The following is a 26,486-nucleotide window of genomic DNA, read 5'->3' as shown; positions in this document are numbered from 1 at the left end:
TCCAGTTGGTACTCAAAAGTTTTCCTTCATAAAGATAACCATAGTTAGTTCTAAAGTGCTGTCTATATAGAATACTACAAACTTTTCACAAATATGGACCTGGAAGTAGTCAAATATAAATAACATTTTCTCATTCATTTTTGAATAAGCAGTTCACTGATTTTTACACATCTGACGTATCTTCTTTTTTAAGTTGTATATAAGTTGTAGATGGACACAATGTATTTACCTTTATGTGGTGCTGAATATTAAACCCGGTGCCTCACACTTGCTAGCTACAACCCCAGCCCTCTGATATCTTATTCAAGTTCATGTACTTGTATTAGGCTCTTGATTCAATTATTTAAAATAGCACCACATTAGAAATATATCCCCAAAATGGCATACTCTCATCACTCTATTGCTTCTAAAACCTCAACTTTTCCATGAAAAATTTTTATTGTGCTAATTGTTTAAGTCACACCTAGCTTAATTATATCTCAATGCTTCTGCTTGTTATTAATCATCTTTTTCCTATCGAATTCCCATTACTCTTCAAAGTCCTTTATCCTTTGTAAAACCTCCTAAGACTATCAGTGTATATTGATTTTTCTTCTACTAGACCTTTTATTATGTTATCTTTACCTATACTTAACAATTATTAAATTGAGAAGGCTATTTAACACTTTGAACCTTAGTTTTTCTTGACCTCGAAGAGAATAAGACCACTTGTCTTTCCTATTTTAATCGGTTTAGAGGCACTACTATAAAATGGTTTAGTTGAAAATAATGAGAGGGTGAAAAAGCTCCAAAGCAAACTGGTTGAAATGAATAACTTAAATATCATAAACCTTTTATTGATGTGAATGCATCTTTAATCATATGTCTGTTTTTTTCAGGTTTTATAATAAGTCTCCAAATTTAAACATTTCTAATTAATTTTAGCCAACTCTATCTGCTCTATGCAGTCTATGAAAATGTTATTGAAATGACCAAAATATCTACTAAGGACATTGGTTCAATGAACTACAAAATACAAACAACAGAATCCCATGCAGCCATTTAAAATGATGCTGCAGAGACCTATCTATTGCACAAAATTGTTTATGATATACTGTTATGTGGGAACAAAGCAGTATTGTATACAAAAATAGTATTCTACTAAAAAATATTTATGTCTTGAAAAAGATATAAAAGACACATACTAAGGGGCTAACCTTAGTTATATCTGGACAAACCATATTATATGTGTTCATTAATTTAAAGATTCCTACACAGTGTGTCAGTTACTGAGTTAAGTGCTAGGAATGTAAAACCAGAAATAATCCTTCTGTTCTCAAGAATGTTACAGAGGGCCAAAAACCATCAAGATAACCTAGAAATAAATGCAACAACTAAGTACTATGAAGGAGAAGTACCTGGTGCTATAAGTACACACAACATGGAATATTTAAATAGAAAGATAATGGGAGATTTCCTTGGGGAAATAATTTTAAAATGAGCATTTACTAGGTGTTAAGGAAAGGGCTATTCCAGCTTGGCTCTGTAGTCTATAAAGAAAATGTATTGCTTTTATAATAAGAAAAAGCAATAAAAGAAATGAATCAATTTTTTTTAAACTTTAGGCTTCTTTTTTTTCTTTTTACAAACACAGTTAACCTAGTTAGCTTTGCTTAAAAGAACAAAGTTTTCAGGAATTTTAAATTTTGTAAATAAATCAACAAGAAAAAATTTCTAATCACCAGATTGTATTTTTCTTGTTTTAATGCACTGAATAAATCATACAAGATAGAGCAGAAGATGATGGACATTACATTATTTCCAATGATTTCTATTTATTCTATAATGCTTCCAACAGTAAAAGGCCTAAATGACTAAAGATCAATTCAAAATTTAAAAAACAGAAACCCTAATTCTGGAAAATAGATTAGAATACTTAAAAGTTACAAAACTGCTTCAGAGCTCACTAAAATTATCACATCATTTTCGACCAATCTGTCTCTGTAACTTTTACTAAAAAGCATCTCCCAATACTCTAAGGTATCTTACTAAATTTAGAGATACCACCAAAAATTAAAGCCTGTAGTAATCAACATAAAATGAACCAGAATAATCATATGTAGAATTTAGTCTACTCTAAGTGCAAATTCATAAATCAGTCATGGATGACACAGTTCATCCAAAAGTACATTCTACAGAATACATGGGTTTTTGGTAATAATTACGTGAAAAAATGCTCTGTGTAAAAATAAACGTGAAAAAATACTAGGTTAAACAAAACTGAACAGTTTTCTTTAAGATTTTTCAGACTCTTTAATGATCCAAAATCATTTATCCACAATTCTCAAGTCCAAAAATTTCTGAAAATTAAAATCCTAAAAGTAATTTATATGGTAACAAAATCTGACCTGAATTGTTATGAGGCTTTTAAATAATCTTCATTTCATCTAGTCTGACTATACTGTTTGTGGGTGGGTGGGGGACAGGTACTGGAGAGTGAATCCAGGGTTGCTACCACTGAGCTACATTCTCAGTTCTTTTTATTTTTATTTTGAACAGGGTCTCACTAAATTGCAGAGGCTGGTCTCTAACTTGCAATCCTTCTGCTTCAGCCTCATGAGTTGCTGAGATCATAGGCATGTGCTGCCACACTCAGCTATCCATATATTTTTCTGTAGAAATTGTGTTTGATTACATAGCGGGGGCGGGGGGGGGGCGGTTACCCGTAGTACTACTGGGGATGTTACTTAATATAGTATATACATCACAATACCCTTTTAAAACCTGAAGATTTTTGAATTTCAAAACAAATCTTATATGAATTTCTCAAAATTCACTGTGAATCTGTACTAATATACAATGTGAATCTATAAGAGGTACATTTTTCACACCCATGATCAAGGGAACTCAGTTTTTAAAAAAAATTGTGAGAAAGGAAACACTGTTATTAGAATATGTCCTAAACTGACTACAAAATAGGTCACGATGTCTCAACACCTAATCAAAGAGTATAGGGTAAACTCTCAGAAAGAAAAGTGGCCTGAAAATTATTTAAAGCAAGGACACTGTTGGTATTATTTGAACACTTTAACACTGTTATATTAGTTAGAGTTATTTAATATTTGAAGACAAAAGGAAATAGGCCTATGCTCACCCCATACTAATGAGTGAGGGAAAACTGTATGTATCAGATCCAAATATTTTAGTCACTGAAGGCTTGACTTTCTAAAATTTGCTCTGAGGATAAAATCAAAGTATACAAACAAGTACATAAGTTTCTTGTAGTTTATGCATGTGAGCCTTCTCTAAAGGCTCAGAGGGGACATGCAAGCACTTGCTATATTTGCCTTCCAAGTGTTTTCATTTACTTGTCTAGAACTGGTCATGAAAAGCCCATACATTTTCTCTCTGAGTTCCAAACATCCTGAACTTTAATTTTAAAAATGTAACATTTTATTTGCTTACAATATAAATGCATTTTAACCCACTATTTAGCATTTTATAATTTATACTTTATCTTACACAATGACATGTTATAATTGCTTTTGAACACATGAATGGCAATATAATAAACATTTAACAAAAGGTTTTAGGTGACAATGATATTAATAAAACAATACTATATACTTTAGAATTTTTTTAAAATTCCAAAATTTAAAATATTATTTAATGTATTAGACATAGACATGAACATTTCAAAGTGAACTAGCAAAACAGATCAAACTAAATTTATAAAAATCTAGTTGATTGCTTGTATAATTTAAAAGGCTTCTTTTTGAAACTTACTTTAAAAACACTAACTTTTTATCTCAGGGGTTGACATGAACACTTTGAAATTTTCACTCTAACAAATTAAGTCTATTTTTGGTAATAAATGTTATAGTACTTCTTTGCCAATGATTCACTACATGAATGTTTTAAGACATACTGAAGTATATTTAATGACTTAAGTAAGTACAGTAGAGTACCTATTACATTATTAGCCCAATGAAAATTCTCTCATTTGCCAATTCTGTATCAAACTATTGTTAAATCTTAATTAACTTTGCTACTTAAAGAAGAGAAAAAACCCTGAAATCCACAAATACTGATGAACCACAAGTCATTCTGGTAAACAATTCTTATTTTTTCCTCAATACAGCCAAATTTTTATTAAGGTTAATAAAGTTGACCACATGCTTTTATCTATCCTAATGATGAGACATAAACTGACCTAAAGACAGACAACAGGAAAAACAAAAGCACTGAGTACAGAAACCAACCACTGAAGACTTTATACCATATTTGTTGTTTAAATATGCTGGTGACAAGTATATAGGATATTTAAATTTGATGAAAGATTTATGAATTCTTTGACAGACATATGCTTAATGCCTTATTAGTTAATATAATTTCCTTCTTGGAGTTCACATTTTTGGGGATATAAAATATATGTGGAAAACAGAGATACTGAAAATATATATGGGAAAAACTGAGACTCAGATAATCTGACTACTACCCTTGTTTGTTAGCTGTTATGAACTTGAGTCCTGGGAATGATATCTTCTGATATCAGTGTTTTTTTTCTACTACATTTGTATTGTCTTTAACCTAGAAAAAAATCCCCAAACATTTACCATAAGCGATGGCAAGCACTGCAGAGAAACTGATAGAAAGAAATGTAAAAATATAAAGTCCATATGTGTTCAAATCCAAAGTGAAATTAAAATGTACTACACCAATTTTTTTGTTAGTATATAAAATCTCTTCTACTCTGGGTTTTATAATCATAGGAAATAAATAAAACTTTACCCTTATACACATACAAATGTGCATTTCATTCTGTCAAGCAGCACTTCCATGATGTGTAACTGAAAGAACTGGAATTATATTTAAATGCAATTCTTACCCATTTGTGTTAGCTTACCAGATTTGTGCTTCTTATGTTTTGCTTTCTTTTTGATGATGAATAACTTATTCTGGATCTCAGGTTTATAAGACTTGAAAGCAAGAGAATGAAGACCTTCACGCTTTCTCTGTAAGTTTTCATTCAAAACGTCTTTCAATTTCTTTTTTTTCTTTTTCTTCTTTTTTGCCCTCATTTTAGTTAGTTTGAGTTTCTTGTGGCTCTGCAGTGACTGCTCTAATAGGATATCCCTTACAACTTTGTGGCAGTTAATTTCTGGATGATCAATGTGACTTCCGTTTACGTGTATTTGGCAAGATTTTAGAGCATTTTCTTTCAATGGAGTGGGTTCAGTCTTTATTTTGGAAGTTTCACCATATTTTTCCTGATTTTCTATAAATCTTATTTCACCTGGACTAAGTGGCTCTCCAAAGCCAGTAACTTCCCCTGGACTCCCTGGTTTCTCCAAATTTTCTTTACAACAATCAGTTTTTTTAATTTCACAGGGCCTGTGAATTCTAATTTCACAGTTGGACTCTACTTCCATTTCAACAGAGATGTCATGATTATCAAAGTTCATTTTAGCAGGGCAGCAAGCTGGATCACAATTAATTTCCTGCTCTTTTTTGAAGGTAGAGGGCAGGCCTTCTCTACCACACTTATAATCTCCAATACTTGTACTAATATAGTCACACTTCAATTTCTCCAGTTTAATACGAGGTACTCTTTGTATTTTAATGGGTGGAACTGGAAATTCTGGGGCCTGAAAAGGTCTCTGTTTATAAATCCGTACATCTGCACCACAGAATTGTGGAAAATGTACATAAGCGTTCTCCAAATAATCATAACCAAGGATAACTTCCCTGCATTCATGTATAGGCTGTCCAAGTACAGCATCTTGAACTTCTTTTTGTGTTTCATAAACAAAGTCACAAAGACCCTTAAGTAACCACACTTTTTGGTAGAATGGTAGTTCGTGAAAAGGTTTTTCTTCCAATGGATTAACTTCTCCAAGAACTTTAAAAAACTGAGGACACAACCCAAGTTTTTCAGCACAGTTATCAGGATTTTCAGTCTGTCCTACAGCAGTGTACCACTGCTGCACTTTCTGTCTCAGTGCTGCTTCCCAGGCCCTATAAGGCAAAGTAGGTCTTCGATGTAAGGTAGGTCTACGATGGGGAGGACTTAATAGAGAAGTCATTATTTTTGATAGAAAAGCATTACACTGAGGCATCAGAAGACAACGTTCCAATTCATAGAAGACTATTTCTGGCAAGTTTAGAATTTGCTGGGCTAAACAAAGGAAATGCCCAATGGCTGGAATTTCCCACATGTTCTCCATACAAGTTGGCGCTGCTTGAGCTAGAAGTTTTCTTTCCCATTCTTCTATTTCCTTTTGACAAGCTTCTTCTGCTTCTTTTTTTTCCTGTTCCCGAAGCCTAAAGAAAAAGTAACAAATTATACTATTACTTAAAGTAGAAAGTAATATGAAACACTAAATTTAAATTAGGTTATATTTATCAATATTAAATAATATATATCAATAAAAAATAAAATTATCAAGAAAGAAAAGAAACTACATTACAAAAATTGGGAAAAAACAGGTTATAATACTAGGTAGTCTTAAAAACTGAAATTATGACTATTACATATAAACAGAAAATGTCAGAACACAACAGAGCATCTATTTAGCAAATAATAATAGTAATAATGAAAATAAATGAACGTTGATCAAGGAGACAATAGTATTGAAAAAACATAATTTGTAAGATAATGAGATTATGAATGATTTTTTTTCCTTCAAAAGTTTCTTTACTGGCACTTCTATAAAACCTTCCTAATTTAAAAAACTAAGCTAGATGAAAATAAAGGTATAAATTTTTGTGATCTTAGATTAGGCAATATTTCTTAGATATTACACCCAAACACAAGCAAGAGGAAAAAAGCACCTAAATTGGACACCATCCAAACCAGAAACTTGTACTTTTAAAAGATATCATTAAGAAAGTAAAAAAGACAACCCACAGAATGGAGAAAATTTTGCAAATTATATACCTAATAACAGGTTTATTTGTAGAAAGAGAAACAGCCCAACTTAAAAATGGGCAAAAGAAACTATGCAGACATTTCTACAAAGACATACAAATGATCAAGCACATAAAATGATGCTTTCAACAGTGCTATCCATTAGAGAAATGCAAATCAAAACCACAATGAGATATCACTCTATATCTACTAGGATGGCTGTTAGAAAAAAGATAATAAATATTGGTGAAAAAGTTGAGAAACTGAAGACTTCATATACTGTACATGGTACAGGCGTTTTGGAAAACTGTGTAGTTCTCCAGAACTTAAACACAGGTTTATCATGTGATCTAGCAACTCTACTCCGAGGTATACAACCAAGAGAAATGGAAACATTTGTCCACACAAAAACTTCTACATGGATGTTCACAGTATTATTCTTAATAGTCAAAAAGTGTAAACAAATCAATATGGGACATTTCCTATACTATTCTATTGTTACCCATTAAGACAAATACAAGGTAAGAACACTACTTTAGCAAATATTGAGACTTTCTGTCTTATAGAACAAGCCAACTTTTTTGTTTTTGGTTAGGAGGTCATACTACAGCTACTTTACTATTAGATACAGCAGGCAGTCTTATTTCATTACGTAAGATTAATAAAGTAAGTTTTACCAGTGATTTTGAGATATAAACAAGTCTAAGCATTCCTAATAAAATTTGACTTTTTAAAAATTTGCTTTCAATTTTGAGAAATTTTACTTTTTACTATTGGGAGTGGTAAGAGACTGGTAGAATTGGCTTCTCCCATACACAGCTAGGATTCTAAAAGCCCATACACTCAGGAGACGGTTTTACTAGAAACAACATTTCCATCCTCCTATCCTCAGTTAGGGGACTACAAGGAAAACTGTGTCTATAATAGAAGTGTTGAGTGAGAAACTAAAAAGAACTTCCAGAAATTATAAGAAAAAAAAAAAGAACAGACTTATTATAACTCCTAAATAGCAAATAGTGAAAGATACCACATTATGGAATATCTTTAATATAATTAGAAAATAACTGCCAACATAAATGTCCATTCAGAGCAAAATCATCTTTAAAAGGTAAAGATAAAAATATTTTCAGACAAAAATTTAATATTTGTGACTAAGAGAGTCCTTATCTAAGAAATTCTAAAGAATCTATTTTCAGTGAAGGACAGTGATCTCTGACTAAAGAGCAAAGGGGAAAGAGAAGAAAAGCAGTAATAAATAAATTAAACTACATAGACACAGCATAAAATGATAAAAATGCAGAGTTTAAAAAGAATTAAAAAACATTACAACAGCAGTAAACAAATGGGTGAAAAAATGATTATAAAGTTGAAAGCATTTCAAGGTCCTATTAATTAGGGAGAGGTAAAAATATTAATCAGACTTTGATAAGTTAACAATGAATGTGAATATTTCTAGGGTAGCTACTAAAATAGACTTTATGACACACTCAAATTAGTAGAGATGGAAACATGGAAGGTAAAAATAACAAAAGGTAGTAGGGAAGAGAAAAAAATACAGGACAAATGGGAAGAAAAAGAAAAAGCAGTATATATTTCAAATAATGATGAGGATACTGTAGTCAGAAGTTTTGGATATAACTAAAGTAGTCCTTTAAATTTATAGATTAAGAAAGTATATTTAGAAAAGAATAAAAATTAAAAATACAATGTGTTTATTTTTATAAAAAGTAGAAAAAACACTGCCAATCAATGAAATAGAAAACAAATGTATAACAAAAAAATTACCAAACCCAAAAGTTGGTTTTCAAAAAACACTGATAAAACAGATAAATCCCTGGCAAGTTTGCTCAAGAAAGCATACACACACAAAACCTATACCAAAAATGAAAATGGAGGCCAGGCATAGTGGCACACGCCTGTAATGCCAGCAACATAGGCTGAGGCAGGAGGATCACAAGTTCAAAGCCTGCCTCAGCAGCTTATTGAGGCCCTAAGCAACCTAACAAGACCCTGTCTCAAAATAAAAATTAAAAAAAAGTGTAGGAATATGGCTCAGTGGGGTAAGTGCCCCTAAATTCAATCCCCAGCACCAAAAAATAAAAAAATAAAAAGGTGTTTTTTTAATAGATCATATAGACTTTATAAAGGTATTATGAACAACCTTATGCCAAGAGTCAATTTAAATTAAATGGACAATGTTTTTGAAAAACACAAATTAACAAAATTGACAAAAGAATGAAAATCTAAATAATCATATATTAATGAAAATACATATTAAAAATGTCGTAACAGAAAAACTGAGATCCTCAAGACTTCACTGCAAGATTTCACCTAATTTCAGTTAATAAAATTATTAGAAGCAAAATATAATATAAATAATATTCTTAAAAGCAAAAATAGGGAAATAATAAACAAGAAAGCATCAGAATGGTCAAGGTAGATATGAAAAATAACTCGGAGAAATAAGTACAAGCACATACACACACACACACAAAAAACTAAATTGGATGGTTAAATAGCTGATGTACACAGGAAGAGGCAGAGTTAAAAAACGTTTCCAAATATTCAGTGCAAAAAAAAGATAAAAATATGGAATATAAGGAAGAAATATTAAATTCAAAGGACAGATTAATATCTAACATATAACCAACTGGACCTCTAGAAAATAAGAATAAAGAAGAGAGGTAGGAGGGTACTGATGATGGCACTATTTGAAGGGATAATGGCTGAGAACTTCCCAGAACTAATGGACACAAATCCTTAATTCTGGAAGCCCAAGAAAATAAATAAATTAAGAATGCCATGTTTGGTCCCATGATAATAAAACATAGACAAAGAGAAAATCTTACATTTCCTGAGGGAGAATAATGGACAAATTACATACACCACAGACAAAACTGAGAGGCTTACCAATAGCATCAAAATAAACCAGAAACAAGAGAAGAGTATCTTTAAATGCTGTTTTAATATTATTATCAAACTAGAATTGTATAACTAGCTAAAGTATCATTCATGGATCAGGGTAACTTAAAGATATTTCCAAAAGGTACACTCATACATTGCTGTTGGGACTGCAAACTGGTGCAACCACTATGGAAAGCAGTTTTAGAGATTCCTCAGAAAACTTGAAATGGAATCACCATTTGACCCAATTATCCCACTCTTTGCTACATACCCAAAGGACTTAAAATCAGCATACTACAGTGACGCAGTCACATCAATGTTCATAGCAGATCAATTCACAATAACTAAGCTATGAAACCAACCTAGATGTCCTTCAACAGATGAATGGATAAAGAAAATGTGGTATATACACAATGAATTATTCCTCAGTCATAAAGAATTAAATTATGGCATTTGCGTGTAAATGGATGGAACTGGAGACTACCATGCTAAGTGAAAAAAGCCAATCCCAAAAAACCAAAGGTTGAACGTCCTCTTGGATATGCAGATACTAACACACAATAAGGAGGAGGGTGAAGAATAGAAGTTTATTGGATTAGACAAAGGGGAATGAAGGGAAAGGGGGGAATGGGAATAGGAAAGACAATAAAATGCATCAGATATAACTTTCTTATGTTCATATATGAATACACGCCAGTGGTAGTTCCACATCATATTCAACCACAAGAATGGTATCCTAATTAGAATAAGTTATAATCCATGTATGTATGCCAAAATACATTCTACTGTCATGTATATCTAAAAAGAATTAGAAAAGAAAGACATTTCCAAGTACGATAAAATAACTGTATAGTGTCTTCTGCTTCTACCCAAGGAACCAAATTCATTCCCGCTTGAAACAAACAAACAAACAAATAAATAAATAAATAACAACAACAAAATGAAAACCAAAAGCTTGATAAAATACATAGAAATTTGTTTTCAAGAACCTAAACATCAGCAACACTAAAACTGACTAAACACCAATCAATAAAGTTCATAAAATGACACAAGAAAACAACAAAATAAGAACATAAACATCAAACAAAGGATAGTGATCTCTGAGAGATGAAAAACGGACATGGTGAGTCCATCAATTGCCCCAGTCTAACATTGCCTTGAGAGTGTTTCTAGGCCAGGAAGGAGAAAAAAAAGACAACCAGGCAAAGCCCCATGAACCCTCTGAATTGAGAAGCCAAGAGTCTAGAGAAACCAAAGTAGCTTAATATTAAAGAGGAGAAAGCTTCATAAAAGAGAACACCAGAGATGCAAAAAGGGTCTGCACCTCTGGAGTATCCAGAGTACTGATCAATACATGCATGTAAACAGATAATAAAAAAAAAAAAAAGGAGAGAGAGAGAGAGAGAGAGAGAGAGAGAGAGAGAGAGAGAGAGAGAGAGAGAGAGGGAGAGAGAGAGAGAGAATCCAAAGTAAGGTGAGGGAAAACCATACAAAATACTGGAGAAAACAGTGCCTGTTCCCATAAGTCATACTAGAAAACTAGACTCACAAGTCATAGGGTGATGGGTAGAATATTCAGGAAAGACTTGCTTTGGAAGTAGAGAATAATTAGATGGAGACTAAGAATTGCTCTGAATCCAAGTAACAAATTATAAAAAAAAACCAAAATTATTAAACTGTTTCCAAGTAACAACTGCATTTCAGAGAAAAGTTCACAAAGATGTATAGGACTTCAAAAATATCCAGCACTCAGAAAGGTTAAAATTTACAATGTTTGGTATGTAAACCAAGACTATTAGGCATATAAGGAAGCAGCAATACATGACTCCTGATGAGAAAAACCAGTCAGAACTGACCCAGAATGACACAGATGTTAGAATTAGCAAATAAATTAAAGTAGTATTAATCTGCTGATTAATTTGTTTGATTAAAGTATTTTTATGGCCAAAAAAGTTCACTTAACTTAGAAGATATTTACAAAAGACCCAAATTGAATTTTTAGAGATGAAAACTATAATGTTTGAGATTTTAAAAATCTCAAATTTTTTTCAGAATAATGGGATGGGGTTGTAGCTCAGTGGTAGAGTGCTTGCCTAGCACAATGTGAGGCACTGGGTTCGATCCTCAGCACCACATATAAATAAATAAAATAAAGGCACTGTGTTCATCTACAACTAAAAATAAACACATAGAACGAGATTAGTGGCAGATTAGACATGGAAGAAGAAAGGTTAGTGAACTTGAAAGCGAAAACTATTCAAACTGAAACATATAGAGAAAATACTTCTGGAGGATATATTTGAGAAAGAAAAATAATCACAGAAAGATACAAGGAGGACTGAGAACAAACAAATCATTAGTTATATGAGTAAATAGGGATATACATTACATTAACAAAAAATGGTAATGTCTAGTTTGGGAGTAAAAAATGAGAGCTGAATTATTGATTAATCAATAAAAATGTATAAGATGAATGAGGCAAAAGATATCAAAATTAATAACAGAGAGCATGTAACTTGTGTCAGTGGAAACAGTTGTAAAAAGAACTAAATCTCCATTTTCCACAGATTGATGTCAATAGATAATGCCAAACTAAAAAATAAAAATAAATCAAGAAACAGTAACATAAGTAATTATTTAGAAATGTGAAAATAATTACCAGAAGAAACAGGTAAGAGTTAAGATAGATTATTCTGAATCAGGGGCTTGAAGTTCAGTTGGAATGAGACTGCTATCTTTTATTAGAAGGTTTAACAGCATTGTATGACTCCTAACTTTTACTTTTAACAGCCTGTAAAATTAAAAATCCTTAAATCAATTTTTCAAAAATGAAAGAATATTAGTCAAGTGATTTAAAGTTCTTATTTATATTAGAATAACAGATAATGCATATCTTGCCATTAAATTGAGTTTCTCTAGATTTTTTTTCAAAGAATGGTAGAATTTCATTGGTATAAATCAAGTATCCATGTCTGAAAGGCTTGAGACAGAAGTGTTTTTTATTTTGGAACATTTGCATGTGAGAGAGATCTTGGGGGTGGAACCATAAATGAAATGAGATTCATTTATGTTTCATATACAACTTACACACACAGATTAAAGTGTTTTTTTTTTTTTTTCTTTTGCAGTAATAGGAATTAAACTCAGGGCCTCATGCCAGGCAAACTCTACCACTGAGCTACATCACCATCTCTTTTCATTTTTATTTTGAGACAGGGTCTAAGTTGCCCAGGCTGACCTGAGCTTTCCATCCTCCTACCTCAGCAAATTCCACCAGATATGGAATTTTCCTTTTGTTGGTATCATGTCAGAGCATTTTGATTTTTGAATCAGGCATGTTCAACCTATTAAGAAGCACCAAATACTAGAAAAGATACAAAGAGTCAGCATTAAGTGGGGAAAAGGATAATGAAAAATCATCTTAGGCTTCTAAAGGCAATGCATAATGACTGATATCAATTAAGTACTTTGATGTTCTGATAGAGAAGAGTATATCTTCTTTCAAAGGTGAAAAAGTAACTAATGCTTGGGGAAGAAAATGAAAGGGGAAGTTGACACAGATGAAAAAACTTTTATGGACTTGTTTTTGCCTGAAGCAGTGATAAGCAAGCTTTGAGCATTACAGATTAGTGACTTGGTATTTCAGAAACTAATCATGTCATAGATACACCAAGAACACGAAAAAGAGTGAGAAGATAACTTCACCGTACTTTCATAGGAGGTCAGTGTAAAAGCTGGAAATACACAGTTTGCCTGTAGACCAAAGTTAATACCAATTGGCTAGTCTTGGAAAGGAAGAATATTAGGCAATGATAAAATACACACATTCTGTTGGGTGCCTGAAAGGACCATGACACAGTCAAAATGTGATGCTGGCATCCATGTGCACTGCCTTAGGTTACTTAAAGGCTGCGAATCACACTGCTCTGTCTCATAAACTGTGCCTTTCAAGGAAGAATAATGTAATCTAGCCTTAGACTATGGGTAGTAAAGAGGTGTGGTGTGAGAAAGAAAAAGTACTGATATAGGCTACCAAGGCAGAGAAGCCCTTTGGAACTAGGAATATGGAGTCTCTCCTGATCCTTAGCAGCATGGTAATGTTATAATTTCACTTCCAAAAGTCCTTTTTAGAAGGAAGACTTTATATGAATTTTAACACAAGGTGTAAAAAATGTGTTAGTTTACTAGACTACTTTTATCATATGGCAGCCTCTTCAATATCTAGAGACTAGATATTATAAATTGGGATTCATTTGTTTAGTACACAATATATAGAATACATAAGTTCTCAAAAAATGAAGAGCACCATCTTGGTGTTCCTTACTGGCTTAGAGAGCATTTACCTGTCACTACGTAAAATATGAACAGAAGCTGTAATTAAGGTTATTTTGGTCATATATAACTCAGCAGGCATACGGTTAATGGGTGAATAGCTTTGGAAAAAGTTATACTTTAAAGTCTCCTAACTTACTAGTTTTATAAACTTTTATTGAACATTTACCACGTGTGAGGATACAAAAAAGTGAGAAAACATGAACCCCACAAGAGAGCATAATCTAGAAAAAAGATTTTAATCCACAATAATCCATTAATTGAGGAAAAAATACAATGTAAGCAAAAAAAAGGAAAGACATTTACTTAAATTTTCTAAAATGAGTAATACATATTATTATACATACTATTATATTTTAGGCAAATCAACCATTCATATCGTTTGTCAGTCAAATTTCTTATCTGCCAACAAGCTCCTAGTTAAAACAAAAGTAATTTAAAGATTATTAAGGAGTTTATAGAAGCTCTGTTAAGGGTTAGAGAAACAAATTTAGAAGACACGAAGACAGAAAATGCTCCCAATCACACTTAGGAACTTCTCCAGGAAAGACTAGATAGCCAATACCTCTGATACTAAGAACTAGGACAACCACAAACTCCTATCTCTCCCTTCATCAAAAGACAAACTCTCTTGCCCACTATTGCCACTGATATTGTTTCCATGTAATTCCAAGTAAGAAGTATTTGCCTGGTTATATGCCTCCACTTCAGCTGTGGGTATGAGAATATAAATGTTTTGGCATCTATTTTGTGGTGTCAGGATTTGTAATAAGGAAATTACCAAAAGGTAGGAAAGCTATTCAAAATGCTGGGTGGGCACAAATGACAAATGTCTATTTCATTAAGCCACTGTTATTTTTGTGTTATACAAGATTCTGGAAATAAATCACTTAATCATAGCTAGCTTTTATTTTCCAAAAATATAGAAGCCAAGTTTCTGGACTAATTCCTAGGTCTCTGATCCATTTGGAGCTGTCTTCTGTGCAGGGAATAAGAGAAGGCTCTAGTTTCATTCTCCTACATATGTATAACCAAGATTTCCAGCATTTATCTGTTAAAAAGGCTGTATTTTCTCCATTGTAGGTTTTTAAGTTTTTATCAAGGATCAGATGACTATATCTGTGTGAGTCTGTCTTTTCTATTCCATTGGTCTATGCATCTGTTTTTATGCCAGTACTATGCTGGTTTTGCTACCACCGCTCTGTAGTATAATTTGAAATCAGGCATTTGTGATGACTCCTACATTGTGATTTATTGCTTAGAATTGCACTGGCTGTTTTAGGTCTTTTATTCTGCCACATGAATTTTAGGATTTTTTTTCTAGTTTTGTGAAGAATGTCATTGGTATTTTGATGGAGACTGCATTGAATCTGTATGTGTTTAGAAATATGGTCATTTGATAATACTAATACTGCCTACCCAAGCGCATGGGAGGTCTTTCTACTTTCTGATATCTTCAGTTTCTTTCTTCAGTGTTCTATAGTTTTCTCTGTAGAGGGCTTTCACCTCCTTGGTTAATTTTATTCTTAATTTTTTTTTTTAATTTAGGTTATGTGAATGATTTTTTTTCCCCTAAATTTTTTTTTCCAGAGGATTCATTATTGTTGTATAGGAAAGTCATTGATTTTTAAATGTTGATTTTGTATTCTGTCACTTTTCTGTACTTGTTCATTAGTTCTAGAAGTCTTCTGAAGGAGCTTTTTGTATCTTCTACACATAACATCATATCATCTGCCAACAATAATAATTTGACTTCTTTTTCCATTTGTATTTCTGTTATTTTCTTCTCAAGCCTAATTGTTCTGGCTAAAATTTCAAGCATTACATTCAGTAGGAGTGGTAAGCGTAGACTTCCTTGTCTTATTCCTAATGTTAGAGGAAATACAGTCAGTTTTTCCCATTAATTATGATGTTGGCTTTGGGTTTGTTATAGTGTTGAGGTAAGCTCCTCCTATCATTATTTCTCCAATGTTTCTATTATGAATGGGTGCTGAATATTGTTGAAAAGGTTTTTTATGTATTTGTTGACTATGATTTTTTTCCAGTAATTGTGTGGTGAACTACATTTATTAATTTGCATATGTTGAACCACGCTTGTATCCCTGGAATGAACTCTATTATTGTACAATCTTCTTAATATGTTGTTGAATACGGTTTACTAATGTTTTAGTAGGGATTTTAAAATCTATGTTCATTGGTCTGTTGTTTTCTTTCCTTGCAGTGTCTGTATCTGGTTTTGGTATCAGGGTGATACTGGCTTCATAGAATTAATTTGGAAGTGTTCCACCCCTTTCTATTTCATGGAATAATTTGAGAAGCACTGCCATTAGTTCTTCTTTAAAGGTCTGGTAGAATTTAGCTAAGAATCCACTTGGTCCTGAGCTTTTCTCTGTTGGAAGGCTTTTTTTAAAATTACTTCTTTGATCTCACTGCTTGTTACTGGTATGTTTGTTTTCTATATCCCCCTGGTTTGATTTTAAAGATCATATGTTTCTAGAAATTTGTTCATTAGACTAAACTGTTGGACTTGGAAGATTTTTAAAAATTATTTTTGGATTTGTGTATGCTCAGATAACCAGCTAAAAATTATCAGATGCCAATAAGGAAATTAAAGTGCTCTCATATTTAAATCTTAACATCTGTATAAAAATTGTTCAGCTTGCTATCTTGATCTTAAATTTTTAAAGGGATTTTAACCTATTTAACAAGAAGAAAACCTGTTCTTTTACTTCTTATGCCAAAGATTTTAATTAAAAAAACAAAAACCATGGTTAAAGCACAACTACAGTAATTTTAAGATCTTTGGCACCTCCCAGTTTTCCAATATGACCTTTCCTATGATTTCAAAAGTTCTTTTCAGATCCAAATGTATATCTATAATTTTCACCTAGTTTCTGACTTGAGATTGCTAGAATTGATAGGTTAACAGAATTTCAGGTACCACAACAGATAGGGTAATTGTATATATGCAGGGAGGCTTTGTTTAGCATTCCCATATATCGAACCCCAAGTTGCTGCCTAGATGTCACATTCTTCTGAGGTCACAAAAGAAATCTTACAACAGACTCAAAGACATTTACTGAACTGCCTATCCCACTAGCTAGGTGGCGCTGTACAAATTTTAAGATTTTAAGAGTATATTTTCAATTAGAAAAGCATGCTCATTTTAGAAAAATTAGAACATACAGGTTAAAAGAAAACTGTCACCATACATATATATATATATTTTAATATTTTTAGTTGTCGATGGATCTTTATGTTATTTATTTACATGTGGTGCCGGGAATTGAACCCAGTTTCTCACATGTGCCAGGCAAGCGCTCTACAACTGAGCCACAACCCCAGTCCCCATTTTATATTTTATATATGCCCTTTTATGTGAACTCCAAATTTGGATTCATGCAAAATCTAGAACATTTTCTTGGCATGGAAGAGAGGGAAATTAGACCACTATGGTAAGAATGAAGGACAGAATGACATAAGGCAACATTAGAGAGACAGAGATCAAAAGGCGCAAAGTAAGGTCTTATAAACTATTAAGTCATTAAAGTTTCTGTATGAGTTTGCTTTGTTTTGAGGAGGTGATAATTAATAGGTAAGTGGAACATCACATCTGCATTTCAAAAAATTTAGTTTCAATGAGGCACGTATGGACACTGTTAAATCAATTAAGTGATCACAAACATCTAAGTGAGAGGTGAAGGAAATGGGATGAAAACAGAAGACAGAGAGAAGCATGCAGATTCAAGAGAGATGTAAGAAATAAAGCTGTCAGGAGTTGAGGATAGATCTGATATGTATATGAGGGAGAAGAAGACGTCAAGGATGAATACCAGTTTTCTACCTTGCACAATTCAACTGATGGTGATGCCATTTACCAAAACGGGGAGCACAGAAGTAAGAGTAAGTCTTAAAGGAAAACCTGGGATATTCACAGTTAATTTTAGATATGATAAATTTGAAGAACATATCTGTACCAAACATCTTGTGTTTGCCTCCAAATCCACTCTCCATCCCCTTCACTGTATAAATTTATCTGTCTCAAAAGACAACTCATCCTCTGGTTTTCCTTGAGTTCAGTCAATGGAAAGCCCTGGCAGGTGATCAGAGACAGACAGGAAAATAAGGTGAAGTATATATTCCTTGGGTTTACTCTCTGTGAGGTTGCCTTGCGCTGTGAAGAAGGTAATTCTCTCCAAACAGTCTCTTTGTTACTCTCTTCTGGGTACCAGTAACTATTCCCTCTGCTTGTCTTGGTTACAGCCTTACCTCTTAATGTTTGCCTATATTTCAACCCCTTTAAAAATAAACCTTGAATTATCCTAAGTTGAATACATGTTTTCTGACAGATGTGAGATACTGATATGACACTGATAGCCCATCCACAGAAGGGAGGCAAGTAGGTCAGAAACTTAAAGGAGAAATTTGGGCAAAAGATATGTCTCCATGGGAAAAGGAGACCCTGTGACAAAAACTTGAGATTTAGACAGTTAAGAAGAAGATGGAATTACACAACAATGGTACTTATGAGTAACTAGAATTAAAAAGTTCAATTATTCATGTATTTTCAAGAAAGAGATATGTTTACTCTTCAAGTCAAAGATGCATAATAAAACATTTTAATGCTATAATTTATTGAACATTTTATACAGAACACATGTGATGGCAACTACAGTATCAGTATAACTTCCTCACAACACTAAGATCACATTATTTTGGCAACATACCATAAAACATTAAAGAACTCGTCATAACCATGATTACCAGTATGAAAACACACACATACACAAACATACACATTGATATATCTATCTCTATATCCATTCTTAAGGGATACACATTGTGGTATTCTACAATAACAAAATATCAGAAAAAATCCAAAGTGTCCATCTCATCTGGTAAATGGATACACAGTGATACAGTCTCATAATGTAATACTATTATAACAGCACTTGAAATAAATGTAATAGTTTAATATGGATATTGCTCAGATACATAAATGTTGAATGAAAACACAGTTGTCATTTATACAATGATTGAAGACATGTAAGCAACGTTATATATTATCTATGAATATATACATATGTAGTCAAAACATAAGAAATGCATGGAAATGATCATTTTCGTGCATGGAAATGACCATGATGAAGTAACTGGATCAAATTTACCCTCCAACTGTAAACAACCACAAATGAATAAAATATATAAAACAAATGTTTTCAGATACTGAAACAGAGCAGAACTGTGATCATTAAGATGAGTAAAAAAAAATGAGGCAGTCACTGTAATTGTCCAGTTTTCTGACTAAAGGTACTTTTTGGACTATGTACAGGGAGGGGAACACAGAGTCTAATGGAGCTGAGTTCCAGGGATGGATATCAGGAAGGACAAAGCACTTGGAAGTTGTGAGATAATTCCAAAAAGAAGAAAGACAAACAGAAAAAGAGCTTCATATATCTATATAAGGGTCCCCATGAGACTTTGCTGAGAACTAGCCTATGACTGAATAGCATAAAACCCTACGAAGTTTGGCAAAAATGACCAGTCATCACTTATGGAAGGGACACTTAGTGGAGATCTCAGAAGGATCATGCTGTAGTAAAGATGAACTAGAGTAAAAGCTATTCTAGACTCACCCTGGAACAGATTAAAACCTGAACTTCAAAGGATTATCAAACCAATCCACAAGAAACCTAACTGTCTGAAAGAACAAAGCCCACTCTCTGTAAAGGGAGCATATAAAAAATCCAGATCCTTAACAAAGAAGCATTCACAATGTCTAATTTTCAATGAAAATTACTGGACATGCCACGAAGTATGATAAGACCAAAAGAATGTCAGTCAGTAGAAAGAAATAGAAATCACTAGATGATGGAGTTAGTGGAAAAGAACATTAAAATAAACATAAAATGAACACAGTGGTGAGAGAAATGAAGATGCACACACACATACACATATATAAAACTAAAGGTAACTTCTAGAGATGAAAAAATACATATGAAATTTAAAAATCACTGGACTGAACAATGCAGAAGATCATCAATCTTAAAATCTAACTCAGAAAGGAAGACTGAAAAACCTATGGATCAGAGAAGTAAACTGAATTTTAAGCAATATACATGCACAGACACACAATCCCACACCAAGTGCACAGCACAAATAGCTAAAAAATAATAAAAGAGAAAAACTTAAAAGCACTTAGAGAAACAGGATCTACATTACATACAGAGGAACAAAGATAAGAAGCATCATGTGCTGGGGTTACAGCTCAGTGGTAGAGCACTTGCCTAGCACGTGTGAGGCACTGAGTTTGATTCTCAACGCTAAATAAAAATAAGTAAAATAAAGGTCCACTGACAACTAAAATATATTTAAAAGAAGAAGCATCAGCAGACTTCTCTAAAATAATGCATAATAAAATTGTCGTGTTTCAATGCTGAAAAGAAAATAATTTCTCAAAAAAAAAGAAAATAATTTCTCAACCTAGAGTCATAAATATGTGTGTTTTCAATCCTTCAAAACATAAGGCAGAATAAAAACTTTTAGACAAAGAAAAAAGTCTTCTAACTGTGTAGAGGGAAAAGAGGGGTGGGAGGGGTGGGAGGGGTGGGGGGGAGGGGAAAAATAAAATAAACATCATTACCCTATGTAAACGTAAAACAAAATAAAAAAATAAAAATAAAAAAAAATAAATAAAAAAAAAAAAAGAAAAAAGTCTTCTAAATCCAGAATTTATTGTTGATAGAACCGAATCACAGGAAATATTAAAAGAAATTCTTTTTGTTTGTTTGTTTTTTAAATCCAGGGGCACTTAACCACTGATTCATATCCCCAGTCCTTTTTATATTTTATTTAGAAACAAGGATTCACAGGGTTGCTGAGGCTGGCTTTGAATTCACAATCCTCCTGCTTCAGCCTTCCAAACGGCTGGGATTTACTGATGAAAAGAAATTCTTTAGGCAATGGAAAAACCATATCAGCAGGCATCAAGAATCAATACAAAAGAAAGCAGACTATTGGAAAGGGTAAGTGTATGGATAAATACAAAATGCTTTTTCTCTTCATTCTTAAATTTCTTCAATAAATGACTTTGAAAAGCACACACAGTAACTGTACTGGGGGTTTGTAACACATGTACATATAAAATGTATGACAACTGCAGCATGATGGATGGGAAGTGGGAAATAAAAGCTTACTGTGAAGTCGAATATATCATTATTTGAAGCTGATGTTTGCACTAAATTAAAGCATATACTGTAATAAACACAAAAAAAATCACAAGTATGTCTGTGTCTAACAGAATTTCAAATTAAAGCAAACTCTAACAGAATTGAGATAAAAAAATAGACAAATGGTCACTACACTAAAATTTTTGTATTTCTGTATATATTACCAATAAATAACTGCCAATTAAATTTTAAAGTGATAAACAATTGCATGGAAAAAGTTAACAAAATATACTAAAAACTGTTTCACTGAAAGCTATAAAATACTGCTGAGGGAAACTAAAGAAAACAATTACTCAGAAATTAACCAGTAATAAACATGTTTTCTTAATCAACAGTCCCTTAGGCTTATTTTTTTTCCTGTATAAATTCATAATATGATTCTAAAATTACAAGAAAATGTGAAGTTTTTTTTGTTGTTGTCTTTGCAATCTTTTATTCTTTAAAAAATTTTTTTTTTTTTTTTTTTTGGTGGTGCTAGGGATTGAACTCAGGACTTGTACATCCAAGGTAAGCACTCTACCAACTGAGCTACATCTCTAGCCCTGAAGATCTTAATATGGCCAAACAAATTTGGGAAAAAAAATGAAGACTCATATCATAATTTCAAAGTTTACTATAAGTCTATGGTAATTAAATAAAAAGTATTATCAACATAAAGATAGACCTATAGAAAGATTCACATATATATGTTTAATTGATTTTCAACAAAAAATGCAAAGGTGAATCAATGGGAGTCTTCCCCTTCTCCCTAACAAATGATACTGGATATCCCTGTGGGAAAAAAAAATCTTCTACCCTAACCTCATACCACATGTGCAAATTAATTTTAAATAGATAATAGATACAACCACAAAAACTGAAATTTAGGGGTTGGGATTGTGACTCAGTGGCAGAGTGCTTGCCTAGCATGTGTGAGGCACTGGGTTTGATCCTTAGCATCACGTAAAAATAAATAAATAAAATAAGATATTGTGCCCATCTACAACTAAAAAAAAATAAAAAGTAAGAAAAAAACCCTGAAATTTAGAAATTTCTGATGGGGGAAAAGATTTTCATAACCTTGGGTAACCAAAAAATCCTATGTAGGTCATAAAAACACAAAATATTTTAAAAACTGGTGACAAGTGAACTTTGTACACAAAAACTAACTCCAAACAGATGAAAGACATAACCATAAAAAACAAAACTTAGATATGTCTGGTTAAAAATGATTTTTATGGCTAGGCACAGTGGCATATGCCTGTAATCCCAGTGGCTTGAGAGGCTGATGCAGGAAGACTGCAAGCTCAAAGTCAGCCTCAGCAACTTAATGAGGCCCTAAGCCATTCAGCGAGACCCTGTCTCTAAATAAACTATTAAAAAGGGCTAGGAATGTGGCTCAGTGGTTAAGTGCCCCTGGGTTCAGTCCTTGGTACTCCATCCCTGAAAAAAAAAAGGGGGTTTTTATAACTTTAGGTAAGTTTAAATTTCTTTTTGTGGAGGGAGGCATGTACCAGGATTGAACTCAGTGATGCTTAACCACTGAGCCACATCCCCAGCCCTTTTGTGTTTTTATTTTGAGACAGGGTCTCACTAAGTTGTTTAGGGTCTAGCTACTGGCCTCCAACTTATGATTCTCTTGCCTCAGCCTCCCATTTCACTGGTGTGCAATACCAAATGTGGCCAGGTAAGCTAGAATCTCTTATAAAAAAAAAAAACACTCCTGCCCACGAATGGTAAATGTTTGGTTTGTCCCCTAAGTTAAAGACAGGACAAGTACAGTAGAAAAACCACTGACGTTAGAAAATATAATTTCCAGGACTTAAGTTCATAACAAATAACAAAATAAGGGTAATCAGATTATCTTTTGGGGTCTTAGCTTTTTCCCATATTATATATTTTTTCAGCACTCTGATTTTAGCATATATTTTATATTCCCCAAAATGTGATCTGTAAGAAGGAAATTACATCAATTATATTAGGCATATGTCTGTGAAAGAATCTGTAAGTTTGTTTTTCACCAAATTTTAATATCCTAAATATACTTATCACCAGCATATTTAAACAATAAAAGACCTATAAAGTTCAATGGTTGGTTGCTGTGTTTTCAAAGAGATGAACTAAATTTTAAAAGTAAAAACTTCTTGTTCTTGAAAAACACTGAAAATACAAAGGCAGGCAGGCCATGGATGGGAGAAAATATTTATAAGGCATATACATCTGACAAAAGACTGGTATTCAGAATATATAAAGAACTTTTACAATTCAATAATAAAATGCACAGGAATGATGAAAATCCAGGATACTGGTTTCTTCTTGGGCAGAAGAAAAGAATAGGGAGCCTTGTTTATACCTATGCTAAATTTCTTTTAAAACTGCTGGGTTGTGAGTCCACAGAGTTCTATTGTAATCTTATTTATCACTCTTTATGTTTAAAATATTCTACAATTAAAAAATAAAAAGTTAACACTGTACACAAAAAGATAGCTCAATTCATATTAATCCACTAAATTATCATAGTTGTTAAGACATTAGTGGAGGACTTTTCTCTCATGGTTTATTCTCCCATGTTTATTTGATGTCAAGGCACACATAAATATATTTAAGACTGGAGAAAGGAAGACTTAGTTAAGTTTCTTGTTTCCTACTAGCCATTCCTACTAAGATGCTTAAATATTTCCATAATCACTTCAAAACACTTATTCAAAATGTGTTCACTGGTCTTTCCTACCCCGGACTCACATTTTCAAGATTTTTCATTTTCTTTGCTATTCTCCCTTTTTTACAAGTCACAAGGAAAGTATACTGTTTAGGAACACAAGATCTACTAGAAGGTGGGTTCCAATCTTAAGTCCACCATTCAAAAACTGCCTGACCTTGGGCAAGTTACTTGTCTTTTGTGTGACTCAGGATAAATGTCGAATACATGTTAAGGTGTTTAGAGTTAAACTGGCCAAAAGTTGTGCTTAATAAATAAATGTTAACCATTATTTTATCTTCTTGTTACTATTATTATTATCAATACTTTCAGAGAAATTGTTGTCTCTTCCTTTGTTCTCCCTATATCAAGGAAGGTACCCAAATCCTGCTAATCGTTCCCAGAACAATCAGACTTCTCCATTTCCAATAACCTGTAGCAAAGGTCAGGATTACTATAAACTTCTTCTAAGTCTTTTATTTTTCCAATTCTTCTCAGTCCAAACTATTATATACTACTGTCAGATTTTTATCCCTTTCTATTTGCTCCCCGTTCCTACAGCAGGAAAGCTCTATGGGGCTCTACAGAAAGAAATAAAGTATTTTATAGAGGGTTCCAAAATTAATAACTGCTGTAAAAAGTATGACAGTAGAAAGTTTCAAGGCTGAGTTTTAATTCTACAGATATCAAAGCAAGTTACATTTATTAAGAAAAGCAACATTTCCATTGGGTCTGGGGATATAGCTCAAAGATAAGAGTGCTTGCCTGGCATGCGTTAGGCCCTGGGTTTGATCCCCAGCTCCACCAAAAAAAATGAAAGAAAAAAGAAAAGCAACACAATATTATAAATTGCCTTTGACAAATATTAGCTAGTCCCTATTCCATCAGCAATCACTCCAAACATAGTTTGAGATTTGATTTGGTATAAAAATCACGAGCCAACTATAGAAACTTGAGTTTCACTTACCTCTCTAGGCCCTAGTTTCCTTTTGTCATAAATAAAATGTTATGTAAGTGCCATCACTCTATGCTCCCAGTACCTAGAAGGTACCACTAATTTAGTGTAACACATTTTCCTGATAAATCCAAAATAAGCTAGGTTATCCAGGAAATAATATTAATGGAGGAACTGGCAGAGGTCACTTTATATGTCATTCTTGAACTACATAATTTCTGAAGTTTCTCCTAATTTTAAAGGTCTGTGGTTCTATTCTAAAACTACAAATCTACATAAAATTCATCTAATTTAATGTTCCCCTGAGAATATTTTGAGAAATCTAGAAAGTATTCTGAAATATTTTATAGAAATTATTTTTGTATAAGTTTCAAGGTAATTTGTTTTAAAATGTAAAACTATATTTTTAAACAAATTTCACTGTGCTATTTCATTATGAATTCATACTTTGGCGACAATGCATTTTGGAGTACTACATAAATGAACCCAGGAATTTGATAGGGGCACAGAAAAGTTATGCAAACTCCTCTTTGAAAAGTAATTCCTGGAAATCTGAACATCATGAAACTCATTTTTTTTTTTTAACATTTACCTTTTTTCTTCTTTTGCTCTCAGCTGTTCTTCCTGTCTCAAAACTTGAACCATTATAGATTCAAAAACTCCACTTGTCAAGCCTGCCAAACTTCGAGGTGTTGACCGACGCCTTGTTGAAGTACATGCAGTTCCCTTTTCATCCTCCAATCCATAATAGCCTCTAGATGTAACTGCTATCGATGTCTTTTCTCTCAAGTGCCTTGGAGAAGAATAAGTCAATTTATAAGGTCAAATCTTTGGGATAAGCAATAAACCCCCTTTATCAGCATCTTAAGAATCTCATTTGCTAACTACATTAAAAGTGTTTAGTTAAAAACCTTACTTAGCTATGATCCAGATTTTTATCCTTCCCACATAATTTCTTACTCTTTTATTCATGACATAATTGGTCTGTAAGTCCCTTCTCTATATTTAAAAAATATTAAAACTGAAGTATTAAAATTCAGACTTAAAGTACTATACTATTTCTTTAATGGAAAAAAGTTTGTTTGAGATATATTTCATACTACATTGGTATGAGAAAAAGTATAATAAAAACATTTTGGAAAAGAAAATTTACAATGACACATGAACACTTTGAGGAAATTATAAACAAATACAACATTACAATATATGATTGTAGGTTGAAATTTGGAAACCCTTCAACTAAAAGAATCTAGGAATCTAGAATTCTTCTTCACTCCCATCACAAGCGTCTCCTCCTATGTTTTCATTAATGTACTGAGATATAATCTAATGCTTAAGAATAATGATAAAAAAGTTTCTTAGAAGTTTGCTTAATTGTTCATGAGTTCCCTTACTCAATTTAAAATAACTGATTAAAATCATTTACAATGGAAAAAGAAACAGTGCATTAATCTTGGGAAGTTTTAAAAGCCATGCTAAGTACTAATTTTTGAATTAGTA

The 26,486-nt window shown here is 32.6% G+C and overlaps 1 protein-coding gene across 3 annotated transcripts in view; it reads right to left on the bottom strand.

Annotated features, from left to right (window-relative positions):
- The window catches only part of Kiaa2026 (KIAA2026 ortholog), an 88,370-nt gene that overhangs the window by 40,613 nt on the left and 21,271 nt on the right, over nt 1-26,486 (bottom strand). For 2 of the 3 annotated variants that reach the window (XM_047523980.1, XM_047523981.1), the window contains exons 2-3: nt 25,579-25,779; nt 4,886-6,303 (exon numbers count right to left, since the gene is read on the bottom strand). In XM_047523980.1, the coding sequence (XP_047379936.1) occupies nt 4,886-6,303; nt 25,579-25,779 (1,619 nt within the window). The remainder of the gene's footprint in view (nt 1-4,885; nt 6,304-25,578; nt 25,780-26,486) is intronic. The other variant, XM_047523982.1, reaches the window with a different exon arrangement.

The sequence above is a fragment of the Sciurus carolinensis genome, chromosome 14 (genome assembly GCF_902686445.1).
Source record: "Sciurus carolinensis chromosome 14, mSciCar1.2, whole genome shotgun sequence".
Classification (NCBI taxonomy): Eukaryota; Metazoa; Chordata; class Mammalia; order Rodentia; family Sciuridae; genus Sciurus; species Sciurus carolinensis.
This window is presented reverse-complemented; position numbering and strand designations above follow the sequence as displayed.